Raw genomic sequence first — 16,188 nt, forward strand, 5'->3', positions numbered from 1 at the left:
ATTGTACTATAACGCATTAGGTATTACTTATGTGTCTCTCTATGCGTGTTTGTGATTGTCTATATCTATCATGTATATAAATTTTTGAGTTTTGATTGTCATTAATCACATATTTTTAAAACTAAAATTTAAGATTTATTTAAAATATAAATAGATAATCTTTTAGAAAATTATTATAAAAATTACATCTATTTATAATAATAATTTTTTAGTACCTGCATTGAATATATGATTACAAATGACTAGTGACTCATTTTTTGTTTGAGAAAAACTAGAAATTTTGAAGTTTGAAATAGGCTTAAAACAAACACCTTCCCTTAGCACCCATTTTGCAAAGATATTTACATGCTTTCTCTTTCTTTAAAAAATTCTTTTTCTTGTTCACAATATAAAAATGAGTCAAGTTTAAATACGATGGGTGACATATATTTATTATATTAATTTCAAGTTAATTATATTCAATAATTTTAAAGTTTTGCTGATAAGTTATTATAATCATTAAGTTTTTAAATAGTTGTACCCTGAACTTTGGCACTAGTAGTTAGCATGTTTAAAGGCAAAGGTGTCCCCCTTACGCTCAAATCCGGGGTCCGCCTCTGTAGTCATGAGCTTCTAAGGATGAAAAAACATTAAGAGTCTGAAACAAAAAGGCACATAATAAGATAGAAATTCTGAGCCACTACGGATGAAGGTGAGCAGCTCACCACTGAAATCACAAACTAACTCCAAATCCTCAATCCATATCTAGATCTTAAAATGCATGATGAAGAGGGGTTGAGTATGAAATGTACTTAATAAGTATCGTTGACCGCCATAACGATGTAGTGGTGAGGTCTTGACACAAAAGTACATCTTTCAATTATAAACTCGTGTAATTATAAAACTGCCTCCGTTCCGTTTTACTTGTCACATAATGACTTGGCATACCCAGAGGCGAATCTAGAATTTCAAGGTTGCGGGTGCCACTATTTTATACATGCAAAAATCTACTACTAGCCATAAAGACCGAATAGGAAGGATGGATCGGGTCAGTTAATTTTCGATTGATTCGATTAGGTCTATTAGTTCATCTATTCATAAATAGACAAATAAGTTTTGTTTAGTTTAGCTTTTTTCTCACTTGATTTAAATATTTAAATTCTAGTCAGCTGGAAGAAATTGCAAAATAAAAACAAAAATCAATAATTGAAAGATCACATCCATTCAGATAGATTGATAAAAGTGTAAATTTCTACATATTTTTTGTTTGGCTCGATTAATTTACCTTCCATATTTTTGAGTTAGTTTTTCCATCTTAATTATCAAATTTTATGACAATTATTTGCAAAACAAGAGCTTCACATTTTTAATCTATGAGAATCAACCAAAATGTCTAGTAAACAAACTATTTTGATCTCTCAAGAGTAAAAAATTAACTGCCAAATTATATTCCAATTTATATCAATATCACATCATCAAAAAGAGAGAAAAACTATATATTAAATAAAATAATTCAAATTACTTATCAAAGAAGTTTGCTTATGAAGTAAGATTTAATTGTAGAAACAAAATAATAATTGTTGTAAATAAATTAAAAAATAAAAGATGATGATGAAGAAGAAGGAGAAGGAGAAGGAGAATGAGAGATTTCTTTTAGCAAATAGTGGAGAATGAAAAGAGGAAAAGAAAACGAAGAAAAGGCAGAAAAGCGAGGAGCAGACAAATCAGTTGTCTTCAGAATTAGTTACCAAAAAAATGCTTACACAGGGGATCCAACTCTGACGCTCAGTAAAAGTCAGAATTTTCGCGGCCTACATTAACCAGTGGCACCAAAGCAGCTTTGTGGATAGGGAGTGTCATTTAAAGTATTCATAGTTTTCTCACAGATATTTACATATATATATACTCGGAATTTTTGCCGAAGTGTGCGGTTGGCGTGGCACTCCTACTTCATAATGTAGATCCGCCCCTGGGAGCCAAAAATAGAATGGAAAGTTTATCATATTACCCCTAATTATTGTTAATTATCTAATGATTAAAATCAATTAAAGCTTACAAAAAAAATGTGCAGCCGACTAATTAAGTAATGGGTTCCAACAATTCACATATTCCCCATAAAAAGTTAGTTTTGGGCCAAAATTTTCATATTAAGCCAAGTTTGACTAGTATCATTCCAAAGTGTTGGAAAAGGGAATTGTAAATTTTGACTTATTAATACTAAGGGTAAAATAGGAAAAAGATGATAAATTATCTCTTTGGTTTTCTAAGTGGTCAAGTAAAATTGGATAACTATTTTTAGTATAGTGAACAAGTAAAACTGGATAGAGGGAGTACGTAATAGTCAGCGGCGGAGCTAGATTTCGGCGAAAAATTACACTGTATATACAAAATCGAAAGATGAACCAAAGATGTGCCCAAATATAATCTCAGAAATCGAATATGAGTCTGAATATCCACAAGAATGTGTGTCACGACCCAAATTCTCAAGTCGTGATGGCACTAGCCCCATCGTGCTAGTAAGCCAAAACAAGCCATTAATATACCCTTATTAAGCGGAAAACTGAAAGCGGAAATAAGTCATATAAGCCAATTTCAAGTCTTAAACAATCTTAAATAAAATACTTAAAAGTTATTACACTTAACCTCAAAATCTAATGTCACTCGCATACAAGGACTACTAAGAGTAAAAATAGTCTGAAATACATCAATAAAAACTGTTCCGGAACAAGAAGAAGACGTAAAATAAGCAACGAAGAGAGTCCAGAGTCGTCCGCACTACGGTGCTCACCCCGATCTCTCGCCAGCGCCTCCTAACGGGTACCGGTAGTCAGTCACGCGCCCATTAATGTCAGACCGAGTTCGCATACAAAAAGGTGCAAGAAGTATAGTTGAAGTACAATAATCACCGGGTACCAAGAACATCGTCGACCGACCCGGCCTGCATCGTAGACGAGGGTCAAGCCATAATACAATACCACAACCACACTAGTCTGCCATTAGTCCAAAAATATAGGATAATCATATTTTGAAATTTGGCTTAAACTCACATAGCTGGTAGATATCAAGATAAAACAAGTCAATATGAGCATTCACAACAAAACGGCATAAAGAATGAATGGATGATGTGCAATGCAATGCAAGGCCTTTACTCTATATCTCGATATACACACGTTTGAATGTTAACGAAACGTGACCCATTGGGGGCTCATGAGGCCCATATATCACTGCTCCGGAAAGTTCTCGGATCACAGACCGCTCTGGTAACACCCTCGGATCACGGTTTTCCACATATCATGTCTTAAGAACTTGTCACTTAGCCGACCGGACCTATTTGTCAATGGAACGTGCTAAAGCATCATCACTCATCCGGAACTAGATCCCCTCGGAATCGCAATCATATCCTCAAATAGTATGCATGAAATACATATAAAGTATATATGAATATGGCATACATCAAATCAAGAGCATGTACACATGCATAGAATCCACTCTTAGGTTCTTTTTATCATACAGGCTTACCTTTTAGCTTCTTTTCATTTCAACGAGGATATATGAGTGATATGTACAAAATCAGATAAGACAGGCAATAATAAGAGACATAAAATACAGGCATCAAACCCCAATCACAGATCCAAAGAATCGTACTAATCTACCAGCTAATGCCAAAAGCATGGCATTCAGACCAACTATACAATCGAAAGTGCGCAAATACCCTTAACATGAAGACCGGTATCCGATACTGGTGCTCGTCACCTCACAAGTATTGAAACCCCTTAATTAACCCATAACCCTCTTATTAGATTCATTTTAGCCAACCACACGTTCAAGAAAGAGTGCAAGGTCTCAACTTGCCTGGAATGCCGAATCTCGAATCACAAAGCCTGCTTGCCATTCTAAATGATCTCCGAATGATCAAAGTCTAGCCAAATATGGAATATACGTTAGAATACGAACCCATTAACACCCATATTACTATATAAATCCAAATCCCCAAATTAAGCCCTAAAATTAGGATTCCGAACCCAAAAGGGAAAATAGTAAATTGAACCTAGAATCATGTTCCTCATACTTAATATAACTCATACACCAAAAATCATCCAATAATAATCACAATTTCATGCTCAAATATCAAAACCGCCAATTCTTAGGTTAGGTTCCAAAACCCATCGTTTTCCTCTTTAATTTAAGCATTCTAAGCATGGGTTATGAATCTAAATCATGAGAATAATCAAATATCAAGTCTAGAAGACTTAACCAAAGGTTTCTTCTTGAAATTTCCTCAATCTCCTCCAAAATCGGTCTCAAGTCTTAAGGGTTTAGAATGAAATGTCTAAGGATGAAAGACACTAATAAGACATTCTGTCCAGCGATTTCTCGCTCCTGCGCATTCACTTTCTCACCCACGGACTTGCTTCGACGGAAGAAACCTCGCCGAGGCGGAACTCATAAAATATCTCTTGCAAAGCAAGAGCGAGACTTCCCCGCGCCCGCGACGTCGCTCCCGCGAAAAAAGTCTTCGTGCGAAACCAAAAGTTACCCCAAACTAGCTCCTGCGGAGCCCCTCTCACTGGGGCAATTTCACAGGGGCGGAACTCCCTTCGCCGAAGCGAATACACTAGAACCAGCAAAAATCTGGTTTTGACTCTCACAATCTGAAATCCCGAGACTCTCCCGGAACCTCCTCGATACAAACCGAATATGCAGACATATGTAAAAACATGCTAAGAACTCACTCGCACAGTCGGAATTCCCAAAAGAGGTCTCGTTGACCAAGTCAACCCCGAATGACCAAAAACTAACTTTCCAACCAAGTGACCAAAACACCCCCGAGTCCCTCGGGAACTGATCCAAATACACAACCAGCCTATATTCGACGTTCCGGAGCTAATGGAACCGACGAAATTCCCAAAATGACACAAATACGCCCGAAGATGCCTAAAGTCAACCTAACACCTAAAGATTCTTCAACTTAGCAAATTTCCAACTTGAGATATTTCGACCACCTAGGGAATAGTGTCACCCACGCCCGCTACACAACAAACCAAAACAAGCAAAGGGGCGGGTCCACAAGGGAAAAATAGGCAAAAACAAGAAAAAAACCAAAACGACCTAACGGGTCGTTACAATGTGTCATCATGTTCTTATTGATAAACTTTACGTGATAGTTTAAACAATACATTTATTATAAGTGCATAGAACTTAAACCTTTCAACAAAATACATATTCCATTCAAGAATGTGTCTTTACTCACTTTATGATTCCCAATGTTTTCCAATTCAATGCTTCTCTTATTGTAAGTCTTTGCACATTTCTCCATCTGATTCTTGACCTTTCTCATTAATATATACTCCCTCCGTTAACTTTTACTTGTCCACTATTTCAAAAATAAATTTTCACTTTTACTTGTCCACTTTCGTATTACAAGAGAAAGGTGATTTGTTTTTCCTGTTTTATCTTAGCATTAATTACTCATTTCATATCATTTTCCAAATCCAATACAATTATACACCAATTAATATGGGTATCATGGTAAAATATGCACTTCATTTATTATTTTTTAAGGAGTGTGTAAAGTTCATAGAGGACAAGTAAAAGTGAACAGATGGAGTATTCTACTTACTGTGGGGTCAATTCCCGTGCCTACTTGACTATTAAAACATTATTTAGTATACAGTGTCTTTTAACGAATTGAATAATAGTATGTACCTTGATACCATTAGGCATGACTTCTAAAGGTGGCTTTGACAGAAAAATTTGTGTCAATACTTTTCCATGTTTTTACACAAGAAAAACAAACGTCACAAAGAGATGACTTCTCTTGCAAATGCAGAGGTTCATATAATAGGTGAAAAAAGTGAGAGTAAAAAAAAAGGAAAGAAAATAAAATCAGCTGTAGCTGTAATAAGAGCACGCCTTAGCAAGGATTAAGATTTAGGCTGTCGTTAAGCCACAAAATCTAACCACTTTCTTACTACTCCCACCGGTTCCAAATATTAGTTGCTTTGGAAAATTGAATTTGTTTTATAACATTTGAGATTTTAGGACAATAAAAAGTACTAGTAATTTATTATTTTTCTCCAAGTCTTTTGTTACCGTTAATTAATGAAGTTGTTAATCAAGTAAGACAGAAAATAGAGCGGAAGTCGTAGTATGCATTATTGTTTATGTGGTATAACCAAGTAAGAGATACAATGGTAGTTGGTTAGAGTTATGCAGGTATTAGTAATATATGTACTTTATTTGTCTCAATTTATGTGATACACTTTCTTTTTAAGTCTGTCCCAAAAAGAATGGTACATTTCTATATTTGAAATTAATTTACCTGAATACATCCCTTTTTACCTTAATAAAATAATTTATAGCCACACAAATATCTATGACTTATTTTAGACCACAAGTTTCAAAACTATTCATTTCTTTCTTAAACTCCGCGCCTAGTCAAACTATATAGTGGTGGTATACAATCGGTTTACGCACTAATGAAGATCTTTATACTGGCACTCTTTTTCTATTATTTCTTTCTGCCATATCCTTAATAGGAGGTTGGTTACACCTACAACACATAAATGGGGGTGGAGAGAGTATGAGTTATGAGGGAATCTATTTATTATTTTTTTGCAGGGTTTAGTTATGCAGGATTTAGTTATTTATCAATTATTCCACTTTCTATCATGCATAAAATAATACATTAATTCCATCACAACTTATATATGTTTTAGTTATGCGGGTTTCTAAATTACAAATCAACCACTATATTAATTTTATACATGAATAACTTACCGTGATATTACTTATGCAGGATTTAATACCTGCATAACTCATCTCCAAACCAGCTAGCCAACGCCCCCTAAGAAATGAAAAGTGAGAAGAATGAGACTATGGTGGTTTGAAGGAGTGTGAACCACTTGATTTCAAATGGGCGTGCATGAGGGACTTCCTCGCAAAGTAGTAAACTTAAAATAGTGCTTTGCTGTTTCTTTAGACAATGACATGTGCCTTTGAAATTGTAGCTGCATTTCCTTCCGAAGGGTATAAATTCATCCCTCTATCAAACTTTTCATAACATATCCACCCCAACATCTCAGAATTGTCAAAGGATATATACTGAGAAGAGAGAATTATTGCACAAGATGTTTTCCACATCCACTTCTATTTTCTTGCAGCCTAGAGCTAGGTGAACTTTTTTCGATCAGTTAAACTTATCTTTTTTTCTTTTACTTTTTATAGCTATATATCTTATACTGTTTGCTCTATAAATATCACTTTAATCTGAGTAATAGATCATGTTCTTCTTTTACATATGCAGTTTGAAAGTGCAAAGAGAGGAAATTGGTACGTGAAATTGAAGCTTTATCTTAGATTTTCTTTTACATTTTTTGGTCTTCTATTTTTGTTTTTATGTGTTGATAGCTACTTGACGAACTGGAAATACAAATCCATGCAGCAACTACAGGTAATTATTATTCAACAAGAGTAGCCCGCAACCCAAACTTGGAGAAGTTGCAAACTAACTATTTGTTTCCTGAGGTTAGTTACACTTGGGATCTCTCTCATCCATATTATGTGTCTTTTAAGGTTTTTGTATGTCTTAAGAAAAACATTTAATACCTAATATCATTAATCATAAGATTCTTAGTCTAACTACTATTTATATCTACTTAAACACTACTAGTTGGAGCATAAGCTAGGATAACTTCGGAAAAGTAAGTACTTCCTCCGTCCCAATTCATGTGAAGGTGTTTGATCACTCGACACGAAGTTTAAGAATGAAAGTAAGACTTATGAAACTTGTGGGTTAAACAAGTCATACATTTTTTTGTAGTTATAATCATCTCATTAAAGATAAAATGGGAAGTTTAAAGTTAAATTGTTACTAAATATAGAAATTTATCATTCTTATTTAGACAAACTAAAAAGGAAAGAGTGTCACATAAATTGAGACGGAGGGAGTAATAATAACTTCTTTTTTTCTAGAATATCAAATATTTTGGAACAAATTAAGTTGCAAAAAAGAAACTGATATTTGGGCCCTTAAATTTTCATGATCCTTATTAGCTTTTGACCATGGTTTAAGTGAAAGAATGTGAAGACTAGTGAGGGTCTATAATAATACTACTCTATGTGTCTCAATTAATTTATGTAATTCAAACTATATATGTGAACTTTGACTAATAATTTAAGATGTATTTTATTATCATATTGACATGAAGAGAATTGCATTTTATAGTACTTTTCATATAGTTTTTAAATATCTAAATCTTGATTTTTAAATATTGAGTTGATCTAATCCAATTTAACTCTAAAAATTAATCAAATTAACTCTCGATAAGCGAAAAGTTTCATATAAATTGAGACAGAGAAGGGTATAAATTGCATGTGATTTGGATATATATATATTTTGATGGTGATGTATTATTGTCTTTTGCTAAGTGATCATATTTTTTTCCCAGATCTTAGAGAGGGAGCTTAAGCATGTGGAGAAGTACCCAAATGCTAAATTAATAAGCCTTGGAGTTGGTGACACCACACAGCCCTTACCCCAACCTGTTGCCTTGAGAATGTCTAATGTGCGTAAGATTAATCAACTACCTCTACCAGCTAGTATACTGTACCAAAAAGAAGCTATTTGAATACATTATACTTCCTTCAATTAGTTTTTCTTACTTTTCTTATTAGTCTGTTCTTAAAAAACAAGAAAAACAAAAAAAATTCTTTTTTTCATTTTTTGGCGACTCTTTAATTTCAACTTTTCATATAACATATTTAAGATCATAAAATTAAAAGGTATTTTGTTACATTTTACATATCTTTAATTTAAGACTACAAGATTCAAAAGTTTTTTTTTTTTTTTACTTTCTTAAATTTCGTGTCAAGTCAAAACCAAACAAACAAATTGAAACAGAAAGAGTATATATTAAAATGTTACAATAATAGGGGTTTCACTGTTTGGAGAAGAAAAAGGGAAAGAAATAATTTCTATTTTTATAGTTTATTAATGCTTATTGACAGTTAAACAAAATTACCCTCAATTTTAGTAATTTTATGTTGTGAACCCTTTTCTCTTTTACAGTTTCTATTTTTTGCATATTCAAGGATTTTCCTCTAAATGTCTTACGTGTGTGAATTCTATTTTTAAGCTGGAATTTGCAAATGCTTTGGCTGTGAATTCTTGACCAAAGGGCCATTGTATGGGAATAAAACAAGTTTGAAAAATTTAAGCATTTTCTACAAAAGCATTTTGGAAAAGTTTAAGCATTTTGCTTGTCTAAAAGAAGTCACTTAATGAAGATATGATGTTTTCAATATGGGCGAAGAATGGATCAAATCAAACCAAAGAGAAACCGGGTTGACTTCAAAGTTAAAGAAACAAAATTTGTTCTATTTTTCAAAAAGAAATTCTACATCAGTCTTTTACTTTTTGATTTAATATTACTGCTAAAGGATCCGAACCAAACGTGCACACCGCTAATTTAAACATACTTATTCCAAAATCCCCTTTAAATATGAGAAGAAAAAAATCTAAAGGATTTAAGTTTTTTTATAGTGATGGTGTAATGCATTTCTTACACCATCAATGTAAATTAATATGTTTATAGTAGGTTATTTATCATTTATTGAGGTTATTACTGCAGTCTTATAATGCTTTGGTTGCCTAATCCAAAGAAGAAAGATACCGTATTTTTAATGTTTGCTATGTTGAGCCATGCTGGGCAATTTGCGCGATTGCCCTTTGTTCGGGGTGGTCTTTAGTTTTTACCCCTCAAATTGCTGATCTTTAATTTTTGTCCTTCGCCTAAAATATCTCGAGGTTCTGGGTTCGAACCCCGACTTAGTTATATAATAAAATAAAACATTCGCAAGGCAAGGCTTTGCAAAAAGTCTTTATAGAGATTTGCTTAAGCGCATAACTAAAAGTTATTTTAACTGCAGACTTTTGGCTTATAAGGCAAACTTTTAGTTATGCTTAAGGAAAAGTTTGCCTTATGCGGCAGACTTTGTCTTAAGGCATAACTAAAAGTCTGTCGGAGACGGAAGACTTTGCCTTATAAGTTATGCCTTAAGGCAAAGTCTGCCGCATAAGGCAGACTTTTTGCACAGTCTTGCCTTTAGAATTTTTTTTTTTTTTTTTTTTTTTACCGAGATTTGAACCAACCCTCGCAGATTTTCAACCCTTTTAAGTCAAGTGCAAAAAAAATTAAAGACCAACAATTTCAGGAATAAAAATTAAAGACCACCACAAAAGAAGGACAATTCGCGCAAAAAAATGAGCCGTGCTTATGCTACTAAACTCCATACAGGTTCTACATAGATCAGCCCCACAAGATATTTACAATGAATTTCCACGACCAATCAAAAGCGGATCCAAAACTTAATGTTTCTCAATTTTTATGTCGATTTCAAGTTAATACGGAGTATGCCACAATAATTAAGTTTACAAATAAATATTTGTAATTATTTAGTGATTTTTAGTGGGCGTTTGGCCATAAAAATTATTCATTTTTTTTCAGAAATTTTTTTCACTTTTTTTACTTTTAGCGTTTGGTCATAAAAATTATTCACTTTTTTTCGGAGTTGTATTCCGGAATACCAAAAACAAGAAAAACTTGTTTTTAAAAAAAAAATCACTTTTTCACTTTTTTACATTACATTTCACCAAAAACTACAATTTCAAAAACTATGGTCAAACATAACTCCAACTTCAAAAATTCCAAAAAAAGTGAAAAAGTTTTTTATATTTATGGCCAAACAACACCTTAAATACATATAATACACATGATTCAGGCAAAATCTACCGAATTTCCGTAAATCTGTGACACTACGACCAACACCAAAATTTTAAACGTACAATTATTTTCATTCATGTCAGTGATTGGTAGTTTTGATTTGCAGTATGCGCGTGCTCTTTCAACACCTCAAGGATATACTGGCTACGGACTGGAACAAGGGAACGAGGTGGGCCATATTCATTTTTTTTCCTTTCTAAGTTAAACTTAAACGTGTTCCCTTTCTTGCATGTTGACCAAACATTTTTTTGCACGGATTGCCCTTCTTTTGGGGTGGTCTTTAAATTTTGCCCCTCATATTTGTGTTCCTATTGCTAAAAAAATAATTTCGCAAGACAGAAGAGAAGTGGGGGGCAGACTTTTTGCCTCGAGACATTTTTTTTTTTTTTTTTTTTTTTTTCAAGGCAATCTCTTTAGTTAAGGCATACTTTTGGTTATGCTTAATTAAAAGTATGCCCCATAAGGCATAGTTCCTTAAGGAAAAATTTTGCCCCATAAGGCAAAAACTATTTATATAACTTTAGTATATTTACTTTTTTTTTTTTTTTTAACTTTTCAAGGCACACTTTTAGTTAAGGCATTTTGGTTATACCTTAATTAAAAAAGTCCGCCCTATAAGGCATAATTCCTTAAGGAAAAGTTTTGCCCAATAAGGCAAAACTAAATTATGCCTTGAGGAAAATTATGCCCCCTCCGCATAACTAGTTTTTCCTAAGGAAGTTATGGAGGTGGGCGACTTTGCCTCGAGACATTTTTTTTAAAAAAAAAACTTTTCAAGGCACACTTTTAGTTAAGGCATACTTTTGGTTATACCTTAATTAAAAGTCCGCCCCATAAGGCATAATTCCTTAAGGAAAGTTTTGCCCCATAAGGCAAAACTAAATTATGCCGAGGAAAAGTTATGCCCCCTCCGATAAATTTAGTTTTTCCTTAAGGAAGTTATGGGGACTTTGCAGACTTTTTTTTAAAAAAAACTTTTCAAGGCACACTTTTAGTTAAGGCATACTTTTGGTTATGCCTTAATTAAAAAGTTATAAGTATATAAAAGTTTTGCTCCATAAGGCATAACTAAACTATGTCTTGAGGAAAAGTTATGCCCCCTCCGAACTTTAGTTTTTCCTTAAGGAAGTTATGCCGCAGGGGGCGACACTCCCTCCAAATACTTGCGAAATTATTTCTTTATTTTATGCTTGAGCGGGGGTTCGAACCCAAAACCTCGTATCCAAGCTAAGGGCAAAACTTAAAGACCACAAATATGAGGGGCAAAATTTAAAGACCGCAAATAAAGGGGCAAAATTTAAAGACCACCCCAAAAGAAGGGCAATATTACCAAACATGCATACACCTATTGCTTAGAAAGAAGTGGGACGGAATCAGGTATTCTGCGAAAAATTACACTATTTATATATAGTTAAATTATTTTTTATGTGTAGGGGTGGGCGTTCGGTATTCGGTTCAATATTTTTAATGTACGGATCAGGGGCGGAGCCAGCGTATGTCCAGGGGGTTCATCCGAACCCCCTCGGCGAAAAATTACAGTGTATTTTCAAAGTTAAAATTATTTTATTATGTATATATAATAGATATTGAACCCCCTGACTTCTTCGTAGATACCAAATACCAAACTTTCAAACTTCGGTTCGGTAATCAGTAAATCAAACTTCGGTTCGGTACGGTATTAGGTAATACCGTATTGAAGTTGGACAACATAACTTGTAAACAAAAATTCCAAATCTTTCGATCAATATACACATACACATCTAAGAGTACTCGGATAGCTTAATTCAAAGTCTTTCAATGTAAAAAGTGATCAACTAGCTGCTGATTACGCACTATATTTGACATATACGGCTAGGGGTGTACATGGATCGGGTTGGTTCGGATTTTTTAAACACCAAGCCAATTGCGTCGGGTTTTAAAATTTATACACCAAACCAAACCAATAAAATTTGGGTTTTTCAACCTCGGGTTTTCTCGAGTTGTTCGGTTTTTCGGGTTTTTCGGGTTTTTTTCGGAATAGTCTTGATACAAAACATATAACTTTTACTTCAAATATTCTTTAGCCCTAGTAAGATACAATTATATAATTAAGGTGTTTCTTAAGAAAATAACACAAAATGTGAGAAGAGTGATGACATTGTATTAAAATATTCAACAAAAGCTAATATAATCGGTTAAAATAACTATTGCTAATTAACAAGCCATAAAAGAAAATGACCATAATCTGAAAATACTAAGCCATGCTAAAATAAGTATTAATTATATGACAAAGAAAAAAAAACATAAGTTATGTATTTTTACTCTTCAAATCAATTATGCAAAACTAAAGAATAGATATCCAACATTATTGTCATTTCTAGTGGTAAATTGAATTTCTTTTGTTAGGATTAGTGTTGAGTTGGTTTTGGTTTGGACATTATTTGAGTTACTAACATCCATAGGATATAAAACTTATTGACATTCAAAATTCTAAGTTCAAGCTGGAATAATATGATAATAGATAAAAAATTATGAAAAAAATTTAAGAAATATTTATAAATTACTTTACAAATAAATATTTTTATGTATAAAATATTTTAAAAATTGAATACATGTAATGTCGAGTTGGTTTGGTTCGGTTTGACTTTTTTTTAGCTAAAACCAAACCAAACCAATTATGGTCGGGTTTTTTTTCCAACACCAAACCAAGTCAAACCAAACCACTAATCGGGATTTTTTTCTCGGTTTATCGGTTTGGTGCGATTTTTCGGTTTACTTTGTACCCTATAAGTGCATCATACCATACATGTCTTTCTGGATAGTATCTTCAAGATCAAAACGTTCTGACTATTTTAGCACTTTCATAGTTGTGATCTAGCAGAGATATGACACCATAGACTTGGCCCAAAATTTCGGTATTCGGTAATACCGAATTACCAAACGGTATAGTATCTCATATCGATTATCGAAACCGAATACCATATTTTTAAATTTTTACTCCTGAATACCGTATCAAAAACCGAATTACCGAATACCGAAATCCCCGGTTCGGTTCGGTGGTTCGGTTTGGCATTTTATGCCCAACCCTATTTATGTATATTTAGTAGATGTTGAACCTCCTTTGACTTCTTCGTATGTTCACTTCCACATATTTTGAACCCCCTTGGTGAAACTCCTGGCTCCGCTTATGGAAAGAACTATGCACAAAAAAATAAGAATTATGCAGAGTGTAATTTTGTGAATTGAATTTGACAGGAACTAAGAAGAACAATTGCAGAAACATTATATAAAGATCTTTCTGTAGAAGAAAGTGAGGTCTTTGTATCTGATGGTGCACAGTGTGATCTCTCAAGAGTTCAGGTATCTAAGTATTATTTATATATATATATATATATATATATATATATATATATATATATATATATATATATATTCCACAGTACTCCCTAGTCATCACGTTAATAGCATGTAAAACTGTAGTTTAGTGGGAAAGAGAAAATGACGTCTTTGACATGTCTACTTGTGACACAAGAAGTCCTGTTTATGGTCCTTATTTATCCTTCATTTGCAGTTGCTTTTGGGTTCAAATGTGTCAATTGCTGTGCAGGATCCATCATTTCCAGTGAGTTATTCTTCCTCTTAGTTTCTTTTCCCACCCCCATTATTCATTAAGAAAAACAATGACGAAGAAGAAACCAATGAAAGTTGACATATTAAAATGTTTTAAACTTATATACACTAAATTGACTAAAAGTGTGTAAAGTATTCTTGCCGTGTCAGTGTATTTCACCTGTTGTAACAAGTAACTTGCGGAAACATTATATATATTCAATTTTGTGGAACTAATTAATTGATGCGGAAAAAACAGGGATATATAGATTCAAGTGTGATTATGGGGCAGAGTGGTGATTTGAAGAATGAGTCGGGAAGATATGGAAATATAAAGTACATGAAGTGCAGCCCAGAGAATGACTTCTTCCCAGATCTCTCCAAAACTGCAAGAACAGATGTTATCTTCTTCTGCTCTCCAAACAATCCCACTGGTCATGCAGCATCAAGGCAGCAATTGCAACAACTTGTTGACTTTGCACAACTAAATGGTTCAATTATCGTCTATGATGCAGCTTATGCTGCTTATGTTTCTGACTCAAGTCCTAAATCTATTTATGAGATCCCTGGTTCCAGAAAGGTAATCAATATTCCTTTTACATTGGTCTACAAATGATGACGGGAACCTTGGAGCAACGGTAAAATTATCTCCGTGTGACTTATTGGTCATGGGGTCGAGCCGTGGAAGCAGCCACTAATGCTTGCATTAGGGTAGGATGTCTACATCACACCCCTTAGGGTGCAGCCCTTCCCCGAACCCTGCTAGCTCGGGATGCTTTATGCACCGAGCTGCCCTTTTATTGGTTTACAAATGATCAACATTAACAAAATTTGTTCCTATTCACTTACCTCCATGTTCATATATATCACATTCAAATGTATCCAACATGAATGGACTGCTCTAATTATTTCTAGACATATAACTTAGAAACTCATGTACATTGCAGGTTGCGATTGAGATCTCATCCTTCTCAAAGATTGCGGGGTTCACAGGCGTCCGTCTGGGATGGACTGTAGTGCCTAAGGAACTCCGCTATTCAAATGGATTTCCTGTTATACACGATTTCAATCGCATCATATGTACTAGCTTTAACGGTGCTTCCAACATAGCTCAGGCTGGTGGACTGGCTTGCCTCTCCCAGGAGGGTTTCCAGGAAGTTATGTGTAAAGTAGACTACTACAAGGAGAATGCGAAGATTTTAGTTGACACTTTTACTTCGCTGGGATTAAGAGTTTATGGAGGTAGGAATGCGCCTTATGTTTGGGTACATTTCCCAGGTTCCAGATCATGGGATGTGTTCAATTGGATTCTTGATAAGACTCACATCATTACAGTCCCTGGAATTGGATTTGGTCCAAGTGGTGAAGGTTACATAAGGGTTTCTGCTTTTGGACGCAGAGACGGCATCTTGGAAGCATCTAAAAGACTCACAACCTTACTTTGCTAGATAAATACTTGCTTTCATTCTCTTATAAACGTTTCTACTCACAGTTGCTTCCAGCTTCTGATTCTCATGTTTTATACACTTAATAAGACGATCCAGTTGTTTGCCATCTAATAAATAGTTGACTCCTTTATTTGTTGTTTGCTCAATTACCATCACATCCATCTCCTTCAAAAAGGGAATGAAACAACGGTTTTCACAGATTACACCGTCATCCATTCTATACCAATTACTTCTTATCAACACTTTGCTATCCTATCCACTACATTGCTCCTGGCAGTTGTTAGAATGAATAGGAAGTCAATTCATTTTCTACTGACGACAAATGGAATCATCTACAATAACATGTAATCTCGTCGAATTGAAATAGTCTAGTACCATAGGAACACAAG

The 16,188-nt window shown here is 34.0% G+C and overlaps 1 protein-coding gene across 1 annotated transcript; it reads left to right on the forward strand.

Moving 5' to 3' along the window:
- The first annotated feature begins 7,032 nt into the window (after positions 1–7,032).
- On the forward strand, positions 7,033–15,931 carry LOC132061858 (aminotransferase ALD1, chloroplastic-like). The gene is made up of 9 exons (XM_059454535.1): positions 7,033–7,153; positions 7,286–7,311; positions 7,424–7,506; positions 8,430–8,546; positions 10,870–10,932; positions 13,998–14,102; positions 14,314–14,364; positions 14,611–14,931; positions 15,299–15,931. Exons 1-9 carry the CDS (start codon positions 7,110–7,112, stop codon positions 15,797–15,799), a joined length of 1,311 nt encoding a protein of 436 aa, XP_059310518.1. The 5' UTR covers positions 7,033–7,109; the 3' UTR covers positions 15,800–15,931.
- Positions 15,932–16,188: the final 257 nt, after the last annotated feature.

This window comes from Lycium ferocissimum, chromosome 7 (assembly GCF_029784015.1).
Source record: "Lycium ferocissimum isolate CSIRO_LF1 chromosome 7, AGI_CSIRO_Lferr_CH_V1, whole genome shotgun sequence".
Lineage (NCBI taxonomy): Eukaryota > Viridiplantae > Streptophyta > Magnoliopsida > Solanales > Solanaceae > Lycium > Lycium ferocissimum.